Consider the following 25,420-nt stretch of genomic DNA (forward strand, 5'->3'; position numbering starts at 1 on the left):
CCGGGGGCGGCTGTACCTGCCGGGAGCCGCCCGGCACCGCGCCCTCCGCCGCTGGGAGCGGCGCCAGCGCCGAGCGGGAGCGCGCGGGTCCGAAGTTTACCCTTTAAAAAGCACGAAGTTCCCCACAAAGTGCTTCTCAGGGGCGCTTCCAGAGGTGCCGCGTAAACCCCTCGGTGCAGCTCAAAGAACTAAGAGGGAAAACTCGGGGCAAGGCGAGCGGCACAGCCTGTTGCGCTCCCGCTCGGAATGAACCGGGAGCAGGTGCCCGTGGCGCTCCCGCCGCCGGGACAGGGCCGGCCCGAGCCCGGGGAACTGCCCGTGCCTCTGCCACAGTGCCCACCGTGCTCCTGCCGGGCAGAAGCTGTCCGTCTTTAGCTAGAAAAATAAATAATGCCAGGTAATCTGGATGATTGCTGCTTTATTTATCCCAGGCTCAGAACTTGAAGAGAAATAATTCAGTCATGAAGCTGAGCAGTATAATGGGCGGTGCCACACAAGGGGGCTTGGTTCTGTCAGGATTTCTGTTTGACAGTGTGCTGTACTTTTCACAAATGTAATCGTTTATCTCTGGTATTTATCAGTAAGTGCATCAGCCACTTCTTCGTGCATTCTGCCTATTTCTTGTTCGACCATAATGAACTCACAAAATAAATTTTGTATCTTGCACAGTCAGACGAGACATGTGAAATTCTGGTTATTATTAAGCAATTACCTTTGATACGTATTTTTGGTAAGGGGCTGGGTACACGTGTGTTTGTGCAAAGGCTGAAGGAGAGACATCTGTTGCTGTGCCTGAGGGACCAGAGCAGTTTGCAAGCAAGCTATTACTGAATGATAGGCACTGGTGTTCATCGTAGACGCCTGTTTGTCCCACTGAAGATCGGGTTTAATGATCTGCTTCATGAGGATCCTTATTTTAGGCAGCCCTGTAGACAAGGAGGGATAACTCCCGCTTGCTACCCTGGTACATGTAAATTGCAACCTGTTTACAAGCTGTTTAGCTCAGTTTCATGAGAGGAGGTACCAGAAGGGCACAAATGATTAAATTTACCCTTTACTATGTGAGTAATGTGGTGCAGTCGTTTCAGGATCTGAAAAGAAGGAAGCTTTGCAAGCACACTGTCTGTTGTAGTTGGATGGAGAAATAGGTATGCTTTTGAGTGTAACAGCCATGGAGAGAAAAAGAATGGTTAATAGTTTCTCAACACTTCAGAGAGATGGACTACCATGCTTGGGTTTCTTGAAGCCTTTTGATTTCCTGTTTCATGGAAAGATTTCACTAAATAAATTTTCAAAGCAGCTATTGCAGTGCTTAAAACAGATATGTTAATCAATAGAATCAAAAGAAAAACAACTTAGTATTTGAAAACTATATAGACCTATTCATAGGAGACAGAATACTTTGCAAGAATCCTTTCCCACTTTTCACAACTTGGATGCAACTCGTTCGTAGGACAGACTCCTGAAAAGAAGCAACAGCTGGATAGTCCCATCCAGGTATTCCCAGGAGTGAGACAATTGAAACGGAAGGCGCATCATGGAGCACGGTTGTAAAAACCAAATTTCTTATCGAGGAAACGTTCCTGGGGATGCTGTTAGCTGCCAAATGCTCCCGCGCTATTCAAGGTGACTGCCTGTGTTACAGGAAATATTTGGGCTCGGGCAGTACGGAGGCGGGTGCCGGAGGTGCAGCCGCAGCAGCAGGACGGGCAGGGGCCGGGGACGCGCTCGGGGACGCGCATGGCGCCGGCTCGGCCGCGGCGGGCGGGGGCCGGGCGCCCTCTGGCGGCTGCGCGGGAAGCGGCTGCGCTCTCAGGTCGGATGCCGAAAGCCGAGCGGCAGAGGGAAACAACACTTCACTTGCTTTGAAATGCTCGGGGAGCGCTGACGGAGTCTGGAAAATGCTGATAAAATGCTTCGGGGCAAGGGGAATGCGGTGTTGCGAAGGGCCGCGGGGACGCACGCTGGGAGATGCTGAGCGGCCGCGACTCTCCCCCGAGCCCCGGGGCTCAGGCTGCGGGCGGCAGAGCGCCGCTGCCCGGGCAGCATCAAGCCCAGGCTTGCCCGGAGCTCCGCCGAGAGCAGCCCTGGACGCAGGGTTGCGGAGGGCAAGCTGCCCGCTCTGGGCAGAACACATACCCTGGCTACGAGCCCCCAAAATGCGTGTGGAGGGGCTTCCCCTCGGTAATTCTGTCACACCCGCCAGCCCCAGCTGGGTGTGCGCGTCCTCCGCGTTCCTTGCCTTAGCATTTATAGAGAGAGCACGTTTATTCACCCACCTTGTGTTCCACCAAAGATATATCTTGTAAAACCTCACCTACCTACAACAGATCAAGTTCTCTTTTCTGATGGTACTTGAAGCTGCCGCCTTCCCAGAGCAGATAAAACAAGTACCAACGAATATATCCAAGAAAGTTCAGATCCAGACATACACAAGCAATCACATTTAGAAATCATGCTTCTTACAGCACAGCAAGGATGAAAATTTGTAGTACTTAAGTTTAATGTGATTTGCAATAATTTTGTCTTGATACCATTTCACATGGTCAGTTTTTAACTAAGAACATAATTATCAAAGAATTAAGAAGCACCAGAAACTGTGATTTAGGACACCTACATAGGCACAAGCTACTAAACACACCAGTGTGTTTAATGCCTCTGTTGTCATCATGCCTATTTCTAAAGCAGTTTTCACAGCCACAAAGCACTCGATTTTCAACGACACAGACTACAGAAGGAACTTTCTAAGCTCAAACATTTCCAAATGTTCCTTTAGGCTGACTGTAAATGGCATGATTCACTCCACTCAGACTGTCCCCTAGCAACGAGTACAACCATCAACAAAGCTCCACCATTCATCTGCTGTCTGAAGTGTAAGTTGCTGAGGGATGGGAATAACAGAATTCACGAGGTTACAATACAAGAGAGTTAAACTCATGGTAATCAGGAAAGAGCTTTTTCTCCTCCTTTGCTTGGGACTGTTGTTAAGCAGCTTTCTTGTAAATATGACTTGACTGTTCATCAACCAACTTCTCAGCTATGGAGCAAGTTTGCTTTAAGTAGACCATGAAGCTGTAAACAATGGGTGCCAGGAGAAAAAGAAGGTGGTCAGAAGATAGCATTGGTCCTCACAAGATTAGATTCTGAAATGCTGTTTTAATTATTGTTCATCTTGTTTAGACAAATGTGGTAAAGAAATTTGAATGAGAGTAAAAAGAAACAAACCTGTATGTGCTACCAAAACACAAACAAAACCTCCGAAGTATTTGCTAATGTGCCTTGGATCAATCTGAATACGGGGTGGGAGTGGGGACAGATGCCGGTAATTTACAATCTATGGCTGGTATCTGAAACATTCAGAGAGAAACTTCCAGAAAAAAAATAGAATTAACTTTTGGCACATGTTTGTTCAGTGCTGAAATTTAAGCTAGCTCCTTAGGCTCCTGAAGAAGATAATATAGAATCTAAAATACAAGGAGAGACAGTTTGGGCAGAGTATCTCATAAACGTCTGAGTCCATAGAAAATAAATAGAGAATGAAATACACAAGGCAAACAATAAAGTTAACACAAGCAAAAGATATGGGGAGGAGATGAAGGGGCACCAACGGTTTATGGCTCATTGCATGAACTTGACAGCAAAGGAGGAGTACTCAACATCCCAGGCAAACACAAAACGGTGATAAAACCTCCTTGACTTGAACCCTTCAGAGATGCAACGAGTGACACAGCAGTGGAGGAATGCCTGCAAGAAGAGAGAAGAAATTAATTTCAGTTAGATTCATAACCTAAAGGGGTGCTAGAAGCAAAGGCTGGTCCTGGTGATCTAATACAGTGAGCTCAGGGGACACAGCAGGGTGGAAACTTTGTGTCCAGGAAATCAGGAAAAATGTCCTCTGGAACAGCAGCAAGGGGAAGGTGTCTTGCAGGTTTTAAAGACCCAATAGGCCCTGGTCTGTTGAGAAGGTGATTACTGAATAGTGGTTACTATAGTGGGCACCTTAGCCCAAACCTTGTGTTTTGATCAGGGCAGGGAACATACCCCAAGCAGAAGACTGCCATGTATGTTTCTCAGTTTCTTTCTCTGTTGGGAGGTAAAAGAACTACATCAGCAGTGTTAACTGGGGATCATGAGACAAGAAAAAGGACCTGTAGGACCACCCTAGGAACTGTTGTTGACTGCTTTAAAGGAAAAATAAGGAAGTATAGAAAGCGTAGAATGAACTAAAATTTATTAACTAGAACATATTTTGATTGTTTTATTAATATGAAAAATATTTGAAATCATAAGTTTTGCTTCATGTCAATCTTAACTAGCAAATGTCCTTAGAAGAACAGAATGTGATTTTGAAGGTCCAGCACTTCAGGGAATTTTAGGTTTTCAGACTGCTGTTTTGACACTTTAGTTATACAAGATTGTATCAATATCTAAATTGATGACACTGGGGGTGAGGTAAAAATAACAGGCAAGCATGCACAAAAGTTTTATAAGCATCTTTGGGAAAACTTAGGCTGGCTGGAGTTGAAGTGTAAATTCATGTGGAAGGAAAACACTCCAGGGAGAAGTTAACAAAAGCAGGGAGACAGATGGCAGCAGGGCTGGGACCAGCACCTCTCATACCTACCAAGGGCAGAGCCATTTCTTGGAACAGTGAACAACATGGCGATGAGGAAATTTGTGTCCCTGCTACCTGCTCAAATAGCACCCTGAATTCACTTGTGTGCAAGAGCCTCAGGTGTGGGAAGAAGAATTTGAGGAACTGATGAAAGACTCCAGTTTTGAGGCGTTGTGACAGAAGGCACAAAACTAAGGTTGTCTAGTGACAGAGTGAGATATAGTTGTTTTAAAAGAATATGGTAGAAATTGGTGGTCAGTACTTCATATATCATGTGCAGAAGTACAGAAGATGGCTTTAATTCTAATTATATAAAAATTTAATGTTATTTAGAGAAGGTCGGTGTGGACAAAAACTGACTTCAAATCACATGGACTTGACTTACTCCCTTAAAAGTAAGACTTTTTTAATTACAGATGCTTTAGAGAATTGTTATTTGCATTATAACACCAGTATTTCACAGATACTGGAGTGACTGCAGACTCACTGCAGAGCACATGAGGACTCTCCTGTGGTGACAATACTGTTCAAACCCCATTTTTTTAACTTGGCTATTCACATCTCCTACCTGTCTTTATCCTCTGATGCAAGACCTGTAGGCAGATTGATCAATTAGCATAATTCAGTTCTCTCACTATTTTATGTATTTCATACCTGAGGTATCCAAAAAGCACAGAGAGAATCAGACATGTTGTAGTGCTACAGCCTCTCTTCCTGACCTAAATCAGCCCCTAGCGATACTTTGCTAGACATTTTACAAAGGCCAGTAGGATGCTGCAAGCTGCCAGACACAAGAGAAAAGACCAGCCTTGTCTAAACATTTGGCAGCATGATGTATGGGCTCCAAGATGCACATACTTCTAGCAGGAATGCTAACCCACACTGGTACACCTGACCAGGGAATGCTGCTGAGCCCTCTCAGGTGGGCAGCCCACCCACTGGATCTTTATACATACACTTTACACTTGCTTAGAAGATCAGTGCTCTTCAGCCCAAATCATCCCCCACCTGTATTACAGATGCACATTTCATGAGCATAGTTCCATCGTGTACCAGGTAATTTCCAGACTGCAACCTAAGCCACTAACAGCTGCTCCCATGGAGCCATTTCAGAGTCCTGGGACAGACAGATACTGTACATCCCTGGGACATTTTACAGTGTACAGCAAAGCCACCAATATACATCTAAAGTCACTGTAAATCAGTGGCTATTTTAATAATTTGCCAGTAGCATTCTGCTTTTTAAATATTACCTACTGGTTTATGTATTATTTTTACACTGTCCATAAATACAATTGGCATACAGAAGGTGTCATCTTCCCCCTCCCTATTTTAATTACCTTTTTTTTCCAGCAGTCCACAGGGTTTCATTTCAGCTTTCAATTGCTCTAGTAATTTCTATTAAACCCCCACAACATTCATACTCCAGTGAATGTGACTGCAACCAGAGCAACATCAAATCAAATCTACAAGCTCATCATGTAGCCAGGCACTGATGAAAATCACAGGACAGAACCACAGAATAGAACCACAGAGTATCATGAGTTGGAAGGGACCCACAAGAGTTGAGTCCAGCTCCTGGCTCTGTACAAGACAACCCCAAAATACATTAAGTTATGCCTCCCTCACATGAATTAAGACATGAAATTATGGCTCTGATTGAAGGTGGGCATTACAGGCCCTCCCACAGAGAGGTTTTCCTATATCTGCAGCATGCCCATATGCCCTGTCTCCTTTCTGAACTGAACTATGAGCTGTATATTCCAGCATTTCTTCTGGACTCCAAAAAGAGAAAGTGGTGGAGATCATGCACATGGACAACTTCTCTAGAAAAATTTCAGTTGTGGCAACTTCTCTTCTTTGAATGCTTACCTGGTCTTACACACAGGCTGTGGGTGACCCATCTCATCTCCTGCTTTCACAACTTACCTGGAATGGGAGTTGGTGTCCTCAAAGCAGGGGAACTGCAGTGCTGCTCTGGCATTGACAGCACTGCTCCAGCATGCCTCTGCAACTGTAAAAAGGTTTAGGGGGTAAGGCTGAACTTCTGTGGCCACTCTACAGATGCCAGGAAACACCACTGAGCAAGGTAACCAACTTCATTTTCCTGGTTAAAAAGGCAGCTGCTTGTCTGATAGTGCCACAGCAGCAACATGAGAAGAGAGCCCCGTCAGTTCTCCGATTAAACATCTCTGTAGGGATGTAAAATCACAGGCAAACCCGATCTGAACAGTTCCATCCTTCATACATGAAAAGGATTGGGCCTACTTGGCACTTCAATCCATGAGAACATGATGCCTCACCTGGGTGGGCTACGAGAGGTGAATGAACAAATAGCCTGATCTTTGCTGCCAAGCAGGCACATCACAGAGAGCACATTCTAGAGACAACTCACTGTTTAGATACATCAGGTTCTAGTCCTTTCACCTTCATGATACAGATCTCCTTTGTGGTGATGTGCACTGTTAACCCAAATACAGCCACACTCTGCACACATTAGAAGAAAATCTGGAAATATTCCAGATCTCCAGGAATTACTTTCATTAGTGTGTGGGTTCCTTGAGGGACCAGGTAGTTCACATACATTCTGTCTGGTATTCCCAGCAAGTTGAGGCTCAAAGCTTGGAAGTTCATCTGAGGAATCAGTATCAAGTCTTTCAGCCACTGAAGGAATAGAGGGGCCTGTATGGATGATTCAAACACCCTGGCTCTTGTCTGTAAATACTGAAGGGTTTGCTCTGTAAACTATACTTCAGGGCACAATTAAAATGCAACTAGAATGACTGAGCCATGCTTAGTACATTATACATGCAGTTCTCTTGAGATGAGGACAAATGGTTTTTTAAAAAATCAGCCCAAAGAAAGATCTAGAACAGAGTACTATTTCCTAACATAATTTTTTCCACCTATAAACTCAAACTCACTTTTCAAAAAAAGAATTATCCATCACTTCTCACAATCCCAGTATTTTTTTTCTTCCTAAAATACATTTCAAGATTTCCATGAATACCAAAGTGAATGTCACTGGGCAAGAGTATACCCACCATTCATCTACTTCCAACTTCCATGAATATATTATCTCAGTGCAGACATGTCCTGTCAGGCTACGAGCATTAGATAACTGGGAAGATAACTATCTAACCACAAGTTAGACAGCACTAAAAGACATGCAGCCTAATGTTTTACCAGTCTTTTAGAGCTTCATAAAAATATAAAAACGTCAAAACCTTCTTCATTATTATTTTGACCAAGCCCAATAACATTTCCTCTGTTAAATGCAATGCTTCAAAATCCAAGATTTCTACAAGTATTATGAAAGTATCTGAAAGTCTGGAAGACTGCAGCATGAAACATCACAAGATCCAAGCACTCGATTGCTAAAGGAACAGAAAAAAAAAACTTTAACCAAAGTGTTCCTTTGACCAACTCAGAAGAATGGTTTCCTGAGATGGAGCCTGGAAGACTTGCAGATGAGTTTAACAATGAATTTTGAGAGCTTTATGGTCAAGAAAAGTTTGACAGCCTGAGCTGGATTTAGGTTCTGGCTAATTAAGAAAACCTACAAAATTGCAGATTTCCTTGTCACAATGTCAGCTCTGACACCAAAGTTGCAAGAATCAAGTTTTGGACAGTTTGTTGAAACAGCACGGGGACTCATCAGCCTGCAGCAGCAGATTGTGTCTAATCCCGTAGTGACCACATACACAACTCCTGAACTCTGTAAAACTTATTGCTGAGAACTGCCCTATCACAGACATTTCAAATACATTGTCAAAATTCACCCTTACAAAGTGATTACAAATTAACTCTTTGAGGAAAAGATGGCTAATAATTTCTCCCTAATGCACTCTTTTATTTAAATCCAAACTGGCTGGTGTATACTCACAAAGCCCAAGCACTGAAGCTTTGCCTTTTGTGGTTGGCACAGAACCTGCCACGCCATCTACAACATTCAGAAACAAAGTGCTCGTCTACCCTTGGGCGTGATTACCTGTGATCCTGCCTCAGATTCTCATTTCTCTTATTTCTATTTGTATTGATATATTTACATATTAAATATCATGATTGCTGCAACACTGGTGCTTTGAATGCTCAAAAAGAAATCAGCTCTTGAAAACAGATGAAAGAGAAAAGGTCTTTCTTTTGCAAAGGAACTGAGTAAATGTCTCTTCAGAGGAGGCACTGCTGTGCAGATCCATTCTCTGTAAGGAAGCAGGATATAATGCCTATTTCAAATTAGTATTATTTAGACTTTTGGGAAAAGGGAAAAGAAGATGGTCATTGATTTAGACCAAGTTAACTGCTGTTTTTCAACTGAGTATTAGAATAAATTTTGAAAGATGGTGTCCTTGTGAAGAGTTTATTCTACAACCATCTTTTATTCACTAAAACTGGTATTCAAAAGGGGATCATAGATTTTTAAAAAATACCACTAATGCTATTTTCCTTCTTTTCCACTAATGCTTTAATGATTTCTTTTTTATTTTTCTAAGTCAAATGAGTCAGTATACTGGTATTCCTAATTCATCCATCTTGCATTTTGATGAGTTAGTTACCATCACTCTTCTGCATTATGAAATTTCAGTCTCTTTGGAGTACTAATTTCCTATCTACAGGTTTAATTTTTTTTTATTTCATCCTATTTCCCTGATTTTTCTCTCAACAGGTGCTGCTCTAAAATTTAATATAAAATATTTAGTCACAAAATAGTATTGCTTTTGTGCACATTGTTGCAAGATTTTTTTCTCCAATAAAAACTATACCATCTTCCATAAAATCCTCAACATACTAAGAACTGTGATGCAGAACAAAATTACACAGTGTGAAACAGGTACCAGCACAACAGTGAGATTATATTACATCAAAAAATTTTAATGGTCCCAAATATATACTCAACAACTAAGCATACACTCAGGGGGGCAAAAAAAATTATGACACAAAAGTGACCACATCTAGAATTCCACTCAATCTTTAATCAAGAAGGGACAAACAAATCCCCCACCTCAAAAAAAAATTTCTGCAGTTTAAAGGGCAAAGGGAACAGATTTAAAAAAAAAGAGGAAACTTTATATTCGGCCCTCCCCCACAGAGGTTTTTAAAACCTGTTGTAGCTCGAGTAAAATGTTCAGAATGTACGATTTCAAAGGCAGGTCTCTTTTATATAAAGAAACTGCTGGCATTCTTAACTAGTGAAGAATTATGGCAAAACCTGCCTTTTCTTCAGAAGTCTCATACATGGTCCAAGAAAGCATATTCTGATTGTAGCAACTGACCAGCCAATCCAGAGTTCCACTAACAAAACTCCTGCCCTGTTGGCTTTTTGTTTGTTTGTTTTTGTTGGTTTTTTTTTGTTTGTTTTGTTTTCCATTTCCTTCCCTGAGAAAAGGGCAACATGTGGTCCAAGCTGGAGAGCTCAAAGGCATAAGTCTTTCCCCTAAATGAAGTATTTCTCCTTCTTCTGCTCCTTTGAATTGGCACTTGATTGGCAGAAATCCATTTGTATAGGTTGATCTGTGTCATACACAGTAATTCACAAAAGATTGCTGCTTTGCTGTGGGTATGTTTTGTTTTTGGAAAAAAAATCCTTCCCCAACTGGTAATGTTCTTCAGCAGTTGCCATTATGATGACTCAAGCTTTGCTTTCTTTGACAAAGGTAAAGTTTCCTCTTTATCTTCATCTTCATCATCCTCTTCATCATCATCAGGATAATCTACAAGCCCAACAAGGCCTCCCTACAAAAACAGACCAAATAATTATAATTAAGAGAATGTTTGTATATCAGTAATTCACAACTGCATTGCAACATGATGTTTGCATGGAATATTGCCATAAGCATGCTGGTTCAGAAGGTTTTGAATAAAATGATGCAGAACAAAAATAAATCCTTCAGTATGAATGAAAATTATATTATCTGAGAAATGTTTAAATGAACTGGAATTATTTCCAGCTGAAATTCAAATAAAGCCAAAAGTCTACATGACTTTGCTAAGTGTCACTGCAGCTCTGTGTGTAAAGATACAGTTTATTTTTACTGAGCTCAGCTGACTGCATTGAACAATCTGGAAGCACTTCAAAAACAAATGCAGAATGCCCTTCAATTTGAATTTTTGGATTATGATACTTTTAGAACACAGTCTGTCTTCACAAAGGTTAAAGTGTTTAGTGACGATTAATTTTTTTGAATAATATAACTGTATGATGTGTACAGGTTACAAAGTTTAAATAACTTATCAGCTGAAAATGAAAATGTATGTAGTATCATTAAAAACCCTCTTACATTGCAAATAGTCACAAATTTAAGATTAGGCAGCTTTGGACCCTTGAAGAAGCAGCATGAACTTCTGAAACTTCCCCTACCTATGCTGCAATTTCTGAAGCTTAACCAGCATTTGACTACAATGACAGTTGTAGTCAAATACTTTACTCGAAAGTCCTATTACTTATTCAGGTGCCTAATAATGGACACCCAAACCAGAACATTTCATTTTCATTTTGTATACCAAAATACAACCCGATAAACAATTACACATATTCTGTACAGTCACATACACATAACACTGAGTAAACAGCACCTAAAGTAACAATATCAGGTAATTAATGAAAAACCCAATTTCAACACTGTTTCTAGTTTGTGACTGTGGCACATTTTACCTTCTGCCTGAATCCACAAGTGTTTTTCAGTGTGCTGCATGTTCTCCTTTGTATCCTGAACATTTTTCCTTTGTCACCACTATTTGAATTTGTGGAGTCAACACTGTATCCAATATGTTCCTTATGTAAAGACTCCATTTCAGACTCAAGGAATTACATTGTCTGAGAGAGAAAAACCTCTAATAGACTGAATGGATTTGTAAGCCAATTCCATCCCTTTTAAAAGGCACTTGACTAACTCTTGGTTATGCAGGGAGTTTCCCCCACAGGGGGATTTAGAGGAAGTGTCCCTAGGTTCTTCCATCAGCCAAAGTCTTTTCATCCAGGTATTTTCAAGAGAATGCAATCCAAATACAAACTCTTAAGTCATTAACAAACCTAAACCCTTATTTATCTTCACTAGAAGTTAGGTGAACAAGCAGTATGGTAGCATTACAAAACAAGGATGAAACAGTGTTATTCCAAGACTGTCTTACAACTGACATACGTACCTTTCAGAAATGGAAACACTTGTCATGAAAATAAATTCCCATTACCTGAACTGCACTATATCAACATTACCTTATCTGCCCCCTGTGCTGGAAAAACACACAACTCTAGTTTACCAACTCAGTTCAAACATTTTTATTAGTCTGATAAAATCTGTATAAAGTCTGATAAAATCCAACTGTGTCCTAAAAATGCTAGTTGTGAATATTCACTCCAAGCTACAATGCTCTTTTAAAATGGCCTTCCTCTTCTACTTCGGAATGTTCCAAACCAAAACTGTAAGTTAGTCCTACGGCAAAAAATGTCATACTGGGGTATTAAAAATTGTTGTGGCTCACAGCAGTCATTGTCCAATGCAACTTATTTCTTCCACATAGGTCAGTTATAGAAGCTTGAACAATATTAAAATGGTGATAAATAGAAATCCTCAATGGAAGTGGCAGGGCATTGTGGAATGTACCACAATTTGGCTATGTTCCAAAAATATTTATTTTTACCAGTAAAATAATGCTGTGCAATTTAATGTAAATACAGTGTTGTCTGTATTCCACAGTAAATAGCACTGCTAAGAGTAACCAGTGGCATGCTTCCTACTTGACCAGTCTGGGCATTAAAAGAGCTTTTATTTCTTTCATATACATGAAAAATCTCTTTAAAAATGCTGAAGGCTGGACAAGAAGTACACAAGAAGAAGTACACATAAACTGACAGTCCATTACTGCTTAACTTGTCAGGACTCACAAACTTCAGAGAGATGCAAAAGCAAATTCCTACTCTGTAACAATGAAGTCAACCACAACCATTCATAATTACCTTAGTTGTAATAGCTGCCATCTGAGATGTGCTTTTAGAAACTGATCCAGGTGAGCCAGGGGACCCTGGAGACCCAGGGGACCCAGGGGATCCCGGCAGATTACTTGCAGATGACTGGCTGGTAAGATTAGATTTTGTACCACTGGAAAAAGAAAGTTTGAAACTTGGGCTCTGACGACCTGAAAGGTTAGTTTTCAGAAGAACTTCCTTTTCTTCACTCTCTTTCACTAGAAAGAAAAGAAAAAAAAAAAAAGGCAAAAGTAAAGCAGTAGTATTGAGTGAAACATTTCATTACAAATCATTTCACTGTTTGGGAAAAGGCTTAATACTTTCTGTGTAACACAGTTAAGTGCATCATCATATGACTTTTTTTCCATACTACTGTATCACCTACCAGCATTTGTCGCTGGCCAGGAATGAACACTTTTGCTTTACCAACGGTATCACCTGAACATTCATGTAGAAAATTTTGAGTTATAAATGTTATGTATATTCAATACATAACATTGAATTATAACACAAATAAAACACAGAAAAACTTGCCTATCAGCTAAGATTTTAATTCAAATGCTTTAAGAAATCTGCAACACATTGTGTATCATTCTACTCTTAAAGACAGCAAAACTTTTTTAAAGTGTTGTCTACCGAATGGATGCTGCAATTTCAAAATAAATACATGCAAATCTTTCATTGCAGTAAGACTAAATAATACAAGTTGTAGCATTCATCTTCTATCACCTACATTTTTTTCGTTCCATGAATTTACTGATAGGGTCCATAATATCTTCATCATTTTTAGGCTTGTCAGAAGGGGGCACCACTGCCTCTCCATCTTCCATATCATCCTCATCAGTATTAAACCACATTTCCTCCTCATCCTCAAGGGTTCTTGCATCCCTTCTGTACCTGTGGTTTCTCAAAATGGAGCGCATGCTGCAGAACAGTAAGTATTAAAAGCTTAGATTCAAAAATCAACTTATATTAATAATAAAACTTCTACTTGATACTCAGTGACAGCTTACAGATCTATACATTGCAGAGCCATAAAAACACCAGCAAATCATTCCCTAATATGAACCTTTGTATTTTCAATGAAAATATCATTGAAAATTTCTCTGTATAAAGAATCAAATAAAGTAATAATAACTACTAATACAGTACAAATAAACTGCTAATAGCACATTCAGATTATTTGATCAGTACAAAATTCTGTAGCATATAAACAGAAATATTAAAAGTAATTTTAATAAAGCTCACTGAAGTGTTGCATTCAAGCTTGGTTTACCAGTTTGCACTGGTAAATGAAAAGCTGTAAAACAGAGTTTAGAAATATAGACTTATTCTCTGAAAATACTTCGTAACCTGTTAGTATTCAGGTTCCACGTTAAAAGGAAGTAATAAAAATCTAACTGAAGTATGACTCCAGTTTTAAGCAGATACATTTAAGAGAAAGCTCTCTCTCTCTGCCACATCCACCTGTTGTAACTTTTGGTCATTTATTAGAATTTTTCATTTTTCAGAGCCTTGGATGTGAACTGCTACCTCTCCCTATTTGATCTATTATCAGTGTTGGTTTATCTCAGCTCCACTTTCCTTTTCTCTTCTCTTACAGAAGCAGTGTTATGGTCTCGGAGCAGAGGGACAGGGATGTGGCCCTTGAAGAATGGGGAGAAGTGGAAGAGACATTGAAAACATATTCATTGCTAGATGTTGATTTTAACAGTTTCCAACAGCAGCATGAAACTCTTGAGGAAGCACTTCACAATTTACTGGATGAAATTTCATGTTTTTCATAAAATGTCTGTTACTGGGATCAAAATGTTAATAATACAACCTAGATATTTGCATTACTGAGTGCAGGAAAAAGCCAGAAGGGAAAAATTAGAACATTACAAGCTATTGAGTATAAATGCTAAATATACTCTTAATAATAAATCTAGTTATAAGTAAACTTACTTATAATGTAAGCATTATCATACATCTATACATACTGCATAATTTTACATTGTATTTAAACTCAAGTTCTGCTAACAGTACAAAACTATGACTTAAGAAGAACTCCAATGAATACTTTTGTGGCCTGTGTCAACAATATGTTGGGCTCCTTCCTTACAGAACTATTCTTTGCTAAAATATGTAAATAGGTTCTTGTTATTTGTGCATTTTATTATTTTTGGGTTTAAAAATTAAATGCATTGTGACAGGGACAGGACTTGTGCAGCCACTATATAAGATGTAGGAAGAAGGTTGAGCTACAGACCTCCTGAAGCTCTATTTTCTGTTGGAAAAACTCATGCAGCACAACCACTTAGCTCAACTTAAGCCAAGGAAAGAACTACAATGTTACGTGCTATTACTGGATGGAAATTACTGAAGAAAGCAGCTGGGTGTTGTTTTCCACATATGCATTAATGTATGTAAGAATCACAGCCTTGGATTTCACACCTGTTTAAATCATAAGCTTAACTGACATAAGCCAAAGTAATAACATATCGCTTTTAACACCTTAGTACTCAAAACTGCAGATCCTGCACATGCTCTCGGAAGTGCTTCAATGTTTTAAAATATATCTACACTTACAGACTCATTTTAATTGTACAGCTCTTAAATTTAAGTATTAAGAAATCTTGTGGCAAGAAATAAGAGTCTGAAATGTCAAGATATCCTAGTTGGACTAACCAGAATTAATTTTAATATGTTTTCAAACTAATTTAAGAAAGCAAAACAAGAACAGATCTTGCTAACAATTCTTAAGAGTAACTCATCTGTTCACCCAAGCAATCATTTTGTTTTTATGCAACTAGACATAAAGCAAAAATAAATGGAGCAAAAAGGCCTAAACTTCCTAATTTTATATATCTCAACCTTTTAACCTTGGGCAACTATGTACTAAGCATGGGAACTTTTACTCTGGCATATGGAAGGAGTGATCCAAGCTTTGCATCAGATTGCTTTTTACTCCATCAGCAAATCTACACAGGGACAAAAAAGCATTCTATGAAAATTTCTTTGTATGTTCTATTCCTCAGGCATCTTGATAAAGCTTATCTAACTATTTACTCCCACAACTAAAATAAAAGGAAACCTGATGGGTAAATTTTTGAAGGAAAAATCCACAGAAGATAATTCACAACTGAACAGTCTTTCAAATCAACAGTGGGAATCTGTTACTTAAACAAATCAATTTGTTAGAGATACTTGGTAGGCTTCCAGCCTCATTAAAGTACTGCACATAAGTTTAAGATATGATAAATTAGTGTTATGACTGGGGGTTCAGCATAACATTTAACATTAACATCAGCATAACAAATAACATTTGCTGAAAGTTGATCAAAAGTCTGTAGCAACATATTTGAGAATCACATTTTTAATCAAGTAAATTCAGCAAGGCTTGAGATGGAAGCAGCACCCTACTTTATCTAGATTTCCCAGTATAAGAGAATAACCCATCAATAGTCTGATAAGAGAATTAAAGCATCAATATGCTATTAAGAGCATTTAGTGTATTTTACCTGTCAAGTTTTGGATTATCTTGTCTTTCCCTTTGTTGTTCAAATCGAAGTTTCAGTCCTTTGAATGTCTGCACATAATCCACATCTTCCAGTGCTTTCCAGTAATTTTCAATTACATGAGCTGTTAACGATTTTATATCTTCCTATAGGAAGAAACAAACATAAAGTTACTTATTTTCATTCAAATTAGTTTATTTAATACAATATAAAAAGTATCTGAAATGAGAATGCCATAGCAGGAACTGTATTAATTAACTTATGCAAAAATGAGTATCATGCATATAAGTGTAATTAAAACTCTAGAGCCTCAAGTGTTTGATTAGCAAAATGGCATCAATTTTCTAGCAGTATCTCCTTCAAAACATAACAGAACCTAAAACTATATAACAGAACCAATAAAAACTATACCAAACCCAATCCTAAAATTAGTTTTTTCACTGTAACCCAGAGATATTTCTACACTGATAGCACGGTGTGCAGTCCTTCAGGAACAGGCTGCTCCAGCAAGGGCTCCCTGTGGGGTCACAAGTCTTGTCAGTGAACCTGCTCCAGTGTGGGCTCCTCCCTCCATAGGGCCACAGGTCCTGCCAGGAGCCTGTTCCAGCACAGGCTTCTTGAAGGGGTCTGAGCCTCCTTCTTCAGGCATCCACCTGCTCTGGCCTGGGGTCGTCCACAGGCTGCAGGTGGATCTCTGCTCCACCACAGACCTCCAGTGGGCTACAGGGGGACAGCTGCCTTACCATGGACATCGCCATTACCATGGACATCACCGTGAGCTGCGGGCAATCCCTGTTCCGACCTGAGCCAGTAGCACATTCATCTTGGAGCCACGTGGCATTGGCTCTATTGAACACAGGGGAAGCTTCCAACAACTTCTACAGAAGCCACCCCTTTAGCCACTGCCCACCACTGCCACTGCAAACCCAATACACCACTGTACAAGTCATGACCACTTATATAGATAAACTTTTTTCATAGCTTCAAAACCAGTTTTCAATCATCTCTTCCATGATGATCAGAGTACCAAATCAAAGAAGAAAGAGGTGATCAACACTAAAGATTTCAAGAGGTGACAATGCATGGTGACTTACTCCTCCCAACTGTCTGCACCCTAGCTTGGCCCCATGTAACCACATTTACACTCTGTACAGCATCTTGTCAAAATCTAAATGCAAACAACAGCAAGGAAATAGTACTGAGCAGACAGCCAAAAGTGGCATGAATATTTAAGAGGTTCTTCATGGAGGGAACATGGTAGCACTCCATTAAAATAATCAAAAGAGATTGCTATCTATTCTGTATAATTCCATATTCCATTTAATTGACATTACAGAGCACAGCTAAATTTGATGGGTTTGCAGCAATAGATTCTAATTACATTCCTGTCATAACAAGTCCATCCAATATGCACGATGAAATTTTATTAGTAATGGCTTTGCAAATCTGGGTACTGTGAATACAGTATCAAGTGAATTTAATCTTCAAGTAATGGTACTGTTTGAATGTAAGAAAGAACATGTACAAATATGCAATAGTGATATAAAACAAGGTTCATATAAATACATGGTCCCATTATGATAGCATAATTTAGGGCAACAGCAAAAAGAAAAGCAATCTTGAATGACAAGACTAAACAATACAGTAATTATCTACAGCATATAATAGCACTCACCACTCTGATAAATTCAAACATCTCTATTATGGCAGAGTTCATCAGATTATAACGGGAACCATTATTTAGAAATGCTTTGACCACGGGTTCAAACAAAAAACTTTTCATTATGTAACGGTTGTAGAATTCATCCTTTAGCCCAATTATCTTTCTCTTGAAACGAAGGGCACCTGAAACATGTTTTTTTAAAATGAGTTTTTAAATTTAAAAGCAAAATTGCAGGAATTACTCAGCATTAGTTAGAGCAATTTACAACCTCAGTTCATATACAGCAATATTCAGTTGTTCTCTGCTTCTCCATAGTCTTGACTACACTGCTTAAGATTACTTACCTGTTCTATCATAATAAAATCCTCCACTGTAACTGTACAAACGAAAACACCTCAGTTCACTGAAGAATTCATATAATATTGTTTATATTTATATAAAAATCTATTTTTGATTTTTAAAACTACTTATGATAAAGGTAAAACATTTTCTCAGTAAAAGAACTCAGAAATTTGCTTATCGTCCCTGTTATTCAAATGTTTGATTAGATTTAATTACTTCTATCTGATTAGAATATAAATTACCTCATTTTAAAACTGGTATACGACATTTTATTCACACACATAGTAAGGCAAAGGCTTGACTTCAAGCTCTTGCTGAAACTCCAAAGCGTACACAAGTGAGAGAATGTCCATGCATAAAGTACAATATCACATGGCAGTACATTTTGCTTAGCAACCATGTGTACAGGTTATTCGGTTACAAAATGTAAAAAGGTACTTATTGGATGGCACTGCTCAGTCAACTTAAGGCTTTGGTTTTTTAACCCCATGTGCACAACAGAATTACAGAGAAAATCTCTTACTTGCCTCCAAAATTAAGCCTGCCTTGATACTACTGGACTGAGCATGGCCAAGAAACTACCACAGTTTGAACTTCTGTGGAGTTTAATGCAGTCAGGTGGTCATAGCTCTTAACTAAGTACCTCTGATGATTTCTACTAAAAAAAAAATCAAAACTTACAATGTTCTCTTAGTATATTCAGTATATACTGACATACCATCTCTTCAATTCCCCTCTCCACTGAGATGAAGCAAAATCCTTTTTTTTAGGACAAAAATGCATCTATAAATGCAAAATTATTTACTAACAGTAGCTGATATATCTATAATCCAGTATGAGAAACACAGACTATAACAGTAGAATTTCTGTATTCAGTCAAGAATTGTAATGAACAGTTTTCTTCCAGCAGAGTGAAGATATGTATCAGTTCACATTCATAAAATTCAAGTTTATTCCTTAGCTTTCAAACTTACACAATGCCAAGAAAGCATGCTTTGAGGCCATGAGAACGAGTACCCTTCGCAGGATATCTTTGTTAATAATGTAGTTTTTTATGTGATAGGTATGATGTTCCACACAGAAAGTTAGCAATTCCAGTATTAATGCCAAGAGTTGGGCTGTCTGAAAATCATCTGTAATAAAACAAAACCAGAGTAATTAAACCTATCTGGAATACTGCCTTCAGAAGCAAACTTCAAATATCCAACTGCACTCCAGTAAACATTTTTAAGTTTTTTTATTTTCCCACACACATTTTATGGAACATGCTGCAGGATATAGTCTTTAAAAAAGAAATAAAACAAATTTGTTATATGAATATAGATATGCAGGAAACTCTCTTAAAATATGGAACCAATTACATTTTTTTATATTTGTGTTTGAAGGTTCAGAGTACAGAACTTAACCCTAACATGAGTAATCAGGCATATTTAACCAAATCACATTATGATGTCCACACATCTAGCTCATAAACTATCACCCCATATGCAGTGTCTTGACTAAGTCTGCACCAAAAATGTGATCTATAATGCCTTTTAACTAAAGTACTATACAAGAAATATCTTGGGGTCTTTTAACACTTGTAGTAAGAATGGCTGCTAGTAGCCAGCATGAACAATTACTTCATCATTGATCTCTGCTTTCTTAGTCTGATGAAGAAACATTACTCCCAAATTCAGCACATCTTTCCAGGAGAAATATTGCAACATTTCTTGTAATCCCTGACCTTAGGAAACCATTTATACATGTTTAGAAGTGTATGTCAGTGAACTACCCCTCATGAGTTCCTAAAAATTATACAAGTATTTTATTTTTTGCTAAAGCCAAATTTGCAGCACATACTCACTTCTTAAATCAGGTCTCTCTGCAGAGTTTTGTGTTTATGAATTATTCAAATGACTAAATACTGAATCAGCATTTTACTTTGAACTAGGTTTCATCATCTCAGACTCAAATTTTTTAAAAAGAAAATGTCATTTGACACTTATTCTAAACATTGACATCCAACAGCCTTTATGTGCCCAAAATCCAGAGCATCATTACCTTTGCTAGGCTTGTCCTCTGTAGTATTGGCCAATAAAGGGGCTGTCAGAACATGCATACAATGTTTGTAGAAGAAACCCAAGAACTCTGTCTTTTCTGTTTTCTAAGGAATGAAAGAAAGGATATGTAACACATATCATCAAATACCCTAAAAAAATCCAATTTCATTTGAAGGTATTTACTTACATTGGCAGTGGCAAGCATATTTTCTGGATCAACTAAAGTACGAAGCAAACCCATAAGTAGCACTGCTCCTCCAAGTTCTGGATCTGTGTCACAAATCATGTGTTCTATAATGAGGTTAATGAGTAATATATCCTAAAAGGGGGGGGAAAGAAAAAAATCAATTCAAATGCTACTCCCTTGCACTAAATCTGAAATTATACAATGCAACAAATATCTGTGAACAGGTGAAATCATCTCACCTAAAAGAACTCTTTAAAACACAGCAGTTCAGTGTCCTCTTACCAAATTCCAAATTACTTCTTCAAAACCAGGGCTCATGTCATTCACAGCATAATTCAGCAGTAACTTCAAACCCCAGTCATTTCAAAAACAATACACCAGTTTCTGAGGACTCTCTACTTACATCATCATTCTGCTGTGCTTCCTGCATGACAAATTCTCGTACCATGGAAGGGTTGTATTCAACCAAATATGAGAATATATCAGTGGCTGCACTTCGTACTTGTGCATCATCCATACCCTGGAAAAGTAAAAAAACCCTCATTTTGTTTTCTTGAAAGGGTTAAATGGAATCAGAAAACACACAGCTTTAATTCCTTCTCACAAATCACACCTAACTATTGCTAAAACCATATTCTAAAACTAAATCAACTCTCGCTTCTCTTTAAATTTGACAGCAGTTGAACAAAATAAATTTTATGGTTTCCCTCCCTTTTGATCGATTTCCCTATTTTCTTACTTATTTGGATACCAGAAAGCAAGCAAAGCTAGGAAAGAAAATAGGGAAACAAAAACTGAAGAATGCCAGGGCACTTACCAATGTCATATGGTAAAAGCTTTTAAGTTACACGGAAATATTTTGAACATTCTGAATCTTAAGCTAGGACAAGCCAAATGAAGCAAACAAAAAGAAAACCATTTGCTGAAGTTTGTGCTGAAGTTACTTAAAAAAAAAAAGCTCTGAAGATGAACAAAATTGTTATGATAAATAAAAGTGAAATGACTTACCAATATGACTTCTAGTGCAGGCAGTATGCCCATATTTGACAAAGTTTTGAAAAATGCATCTCTATTTTGAGGTTGCAGTGTTTGAGAGAATGCACAAAACTCTTTCAGAAAGTTTACCTGAAAACCAGGAATATACTAGTTTAGTCATCAATAAAACCCAACAAAAAACGATTAACGTGTCACTTTGTGGTAACTGTCACATATTTTACATATTTCTTACCAATTCCTGTCTTTTCTCCTCATCTGTGGCTTCATCTGTTAGTTGTGCAAACAAGTCTGTCAGAAATTTTTCATCTTCCTACAAAAGCAAAACAATACCATTTGTTTATTTAACAATATCAAAAGGCATCCAAGTATAATATAAAGTTCTTCTAGACCATGCTTCCTGGAATGAAGAGAACATATGTTTGTATACTGTAGTTAATCACACCAATATCAACTTTCTAATTCAATTTTCAAGCACATTAATATGCATCTTGTTTTTGAGCTTTAATCATGCTCACCATCACCCCACCCCCCAACAATTCACTCTCAAATACGTTTGTTGCATTGCCTTCTAGTTGCACCTTTTCTACTTTCTACTGCAACTCTCATTGTTTTGTCTTTGACTTCTTCAACTTCCTTCCCCCTTGTTACATGCCAGTCCCTCTAAATCACACTACCCTTGTAGTTTGTTTACAAACTACATACTGTTTACATACACTGATAAACAACATCTCCCACACAGCCCTACACACAAGCACCCATATATGTGTATCTTTGGAATATTATTAGATCTCTGAAACAGAACAAAACAAGGATGCAATGAAGGGAAAGCGGTCTAATAGAAGGAATGAGGTGAGATTCCCTCCCCCTCAATGTTGTGAAAAGGGTGAATTCTAGAGACTAAATCAAAACAACTGCTCCTATTACATACAGAATTTATTGGGCACATTCTGGCTGACAGCAATCAAAACCCATTCCATTATCTTCATGTGGCTGCACCTTACCAAAGCTACAAACAGCTGCAAACACAGTACAAATGTGTATTTAGATTGAAAGAAGTAGCAATATTTAGCTTTCCATAACCTTTACAGTCCTAACAACTAGGAGATTATTATGATAGAAATAAACCTTCTCCCATCCTTTTCCCAGTATTATGCAGTAGTTAAGGCAGCACTTGCTTGAGAAAGGTTCCTGTACATCAGGTACTAATACATTTTTTTCAGAAAGCTGCCACTGCTGTTTCTTGTGAAGTCAGTAACACATGGATGTGCAACATCCTTCCATCCCAAAACCAGTGCCAGAAATCCAAGCTGCTTTGTTCATGTTTGCACTGCGTAAAACAAAACCATGAAAGTACTTCAGACATACACACAAAACCTTATGTTGTGAATTATCTCAGTTTGTCATCCATCCAACCTTGCTGAGGAAGTGAGTACCTCAGTTCTGATAACACACCATGCTAAGTCTGCAAAGACCCTGCCACAACACAACTGGCATCTCTACATGGCACTATACAACAGATAAACCAAAACAGGTTGGCATGAGCTACTGTGTCTCACTGCACTCATTATAAGGTAAACCTTGTATTTAGAACATGCCATGTTTCTCTTGTGTGATGCTGAGCTGTGCTCCTTGCCTGACCCAACAGACAAATAAAAAGAGTGATTTCTGGACACAAGTTCAGGTGCTGCCTCTGTGACTGCTTCAAAATCAAAACAAAAGGAGATAGGAGAGGCCTCATTTGAAATATACCAAAATTCACAATGGAGGATCAAGTACCTATGTAAATTTTGACTTGCAGATATCAACAGTGAAATATGTTCAAAACAACTATTAATGGATTTGATTTCAAGAAACATACCTCAGGCTTCGATGGGAGAATTCAAGGATGTTTGACTACCTGCTATCCAGCTGTTATACAGCTTTGTAAGTTTTCTGTTCTAATATTTAACTCATTAGACATCACAGGTAATATAAGTAACCCACAGTAGACATACTGACATATTCAGCCACTGAAATTAAAAATAAAAAACAACAAACCCAAACAAAACAAAACCCCATAAAACCCAGTTCTTTTGAAGAATATTCAGGTTCTTTTCCATGATTAGCAGTGCATTTAGGAGAAGGCCATATAGTTTGCTTTCCTTTCTCTATTCACTGTTTTGATCAAGATACAGAGCTAATCTTATCTATGAAAACTACGGAGAAGATGCATACTTAGCACAGTTGGAAAGCATAACCCCTTATTTCCATTCTCACTGTGAAAGCAACTTTTCACCTCTTCCATGATATCTGAGAGTAAGGGAAATCAATATTACAAAATATCTTAGAGTGATCACTGTGAAAGAATAATGGAAACTTCAGCAGCAGATAATCATGGCTTTTACATATGTAAGAGTGGTAAGCAGTGTACCTCTGCAGGAAAAAAAAAAAAAAAAAAAGAATGTATACAGTATTACCCAAGCATCATTCTGGGGGTTTTATGCTGTAGAAGGAGAGACCCTTTACTGTCGGTGGTATGTGGGTCTCATTTATGACCCACTTCAGTGCCCAGAGACAGTCAGCTGGGGAAGCTGCACATCTGGCACTACGTGGCAGAGCAGCACAGCAGAAGCCCAGCTCAGCTCTCTGACCAGACCCCACCACATCCCTGACCTGTCCAAGACGTGGCGGTCTGCAGCAGAGGCCAACATGCTTACCCTGGTATTGGGCTTGCAAACATGTGGGACTTGTAGAGGGAACTTAAAACTGGCAAGTGATTAAGATTTCAGTGCTAGCACTTAATGTTTCAGAAGAATTTGCAGAAGGTCAGTACATAACTACTTTCCAGCGCTCCAAATACAGACTACAATGCAGTATTTTTACAATTCTGCATGAAATATAATACTGAAACATTCTCCATGTCATGTCCTGTCCCAAACCCCATCAAATACCTTGCACTTTTAAACTAACAAGATTACCTGAAATCTCGAGGCCCCAGAACAACCATGACCTATTTAAAATCAGACAAATTAAGATGGATCTGAGTGATTGAAACATCCCACCCTTGAATGGATAATATGCAGTAAATGACACTTTTCCCAAGAAAATAAAAACAACTTATTACTAACTTCACACTTACAGCTTAGCCCTGAAAAGCGTTTAGCCTTTATCACATTCCAGATGCTTAATGAAAGGCAGTCAGGTTGCTGTTCATGAGAAAAGACCCAATCCTCCCACATATATAGAAAAATTGTCATTGCAAAGAACATTCTAAATACAAGATTCTCTCTCTCAAGCTGACAAATTACTGACAAGAGCAATGTATCTAAAGAAACATTCCTGAACAATACTGCCAAGATCTGTGGAAATGCACAGCCTGAGAGCAGAGTTCACGTATTTTGGAAGTCACAAAGCACCAACACAGAATGACAGAATTACACAAATTGAAATTATTTTTTTTTTTTTTAACTTGCAAAAATCCCTCCAAGTATGTCTGTGAACACAGTGCAAATGCACAATTCTCTGCAGTATGTGATCTCTTCATGCAGACAAGTATCAAAATGCTTTTAGCTGTACCTTAGAAGCTGTCATGGTTACAACTGTTTTCCAAGAAAACCAGACTGCAAACAATAGTTTATGATGTAATTGTGGATTCTAGGTACTTTCCACAGGCACAAAAATTATTACAAGTGCAATACTTAAACCATGTTTATATACCAGACACTGAGTATACTCATAAGTAGATGCTTCTATATTTAATACATTTAAAAGCTCATGAAGATAAAAAGAAGCCAGGCCAACTACTCACTCAATCATTTATGACTTTAAAAACAAAAAAACCCCACAGATAAGCCAGGGTCAGAAAAAAGGACACTATTTACATTAGTGATTCAACTTCCAAAGTAGCCCTCCTCCTTACAAAGGGCACTTAGAAAAGGATTCTTCAAAACCAGGCCTTAAGTGTAAAACCTTAATTGTAATTAACATTCAGTCACCAGGTATTTTTGTGTCTGTGATTACAGATAAATGACATAAAACATACTTTTCTCAATAAAAAAATAAATCCAAGAAACTTAACACCACCTAAACTGGAAAGACAGCACACATTCCATCCTATATTCCACCTCCATATT

General features: G+C 38.5%; 1 protein-coding gene across 2 annotated transcripts in view; it reads right to left on the reverse strand.

Moving 5' to 3' along the window:
- Positions 1 to 9,466: 9,466 nt before the first annotated feature.
- PPP4R3A (protein phosphatase 4 regulatory subunit 3A) overlaps positions 9,467 to 25,420 on the reverse strand; it is a 41,918-nt gene continuing 25,964 nt past the window's right edge. For both annotated transcript variants that reach the window (XM_033514877.1, XM_015631042.3), the window contains 11 exons: positions 21,541 to 21,618; positions 21,321 to 21,437; positions 20,716 to 20,832; positions 20,313 to 20,444; positions 20,127 to 20,229; positions 19,058 to 19,216; positions 17,754 to 17,923; positions 16,082 to 16,224; positions 13,312 to 13,502; positions 12,570 to 12,796; positions 9,467 to 10,348 (listed from right to left, as the gene is read on the reverse strand). In XM_033514877.1, the coding sequence (XP_033370768.1) occupies positions 10,235 to 10,348; positions 12,570 to 12,796; positions 13,312 to 13,502; positions 16,082 to 16,224; positions 17,754 to 17,923; positions 19,058 to 19,216; positions 20,127 to 20,229; positions 20,313 to 20,444; positions 20,716 to 20,832; positions 21,321 to 21,437; positions 21,541 to 21,618 (1,551 nt within the window). In that variant the 3' untranslated portion in view covers positions 9,467 to 10,234. The remainder of the gene's footprint in view (positions 10,349 to 12,569; positions 12,797 to 13,311; positions 13,503 to 16,081; positions 16,225 to 17,753; positions 17,924 to 19,057; positions 19,217 to 20,126; positions 20,230 to 20,312; positions 20,445 to 20,715; positions 20,833 to 21,320; positions 21,438 to 21,540; positions 21,619 to 25,420) is intronic.

This window comes from Parus major, chromosome 5, assembly GCF_001522545.3.
Source record: "Parus major isolate Abel chromosome 5, Parus_major1.1, whole genome shotgun sequence".
In the NCBI taxonomy this organism is placed as follows: domain Eukaryota; kingdom Metazoa; phylum Chordata; class Aves; order Passeriformes; family Paridae; genus Parus; species Parus major.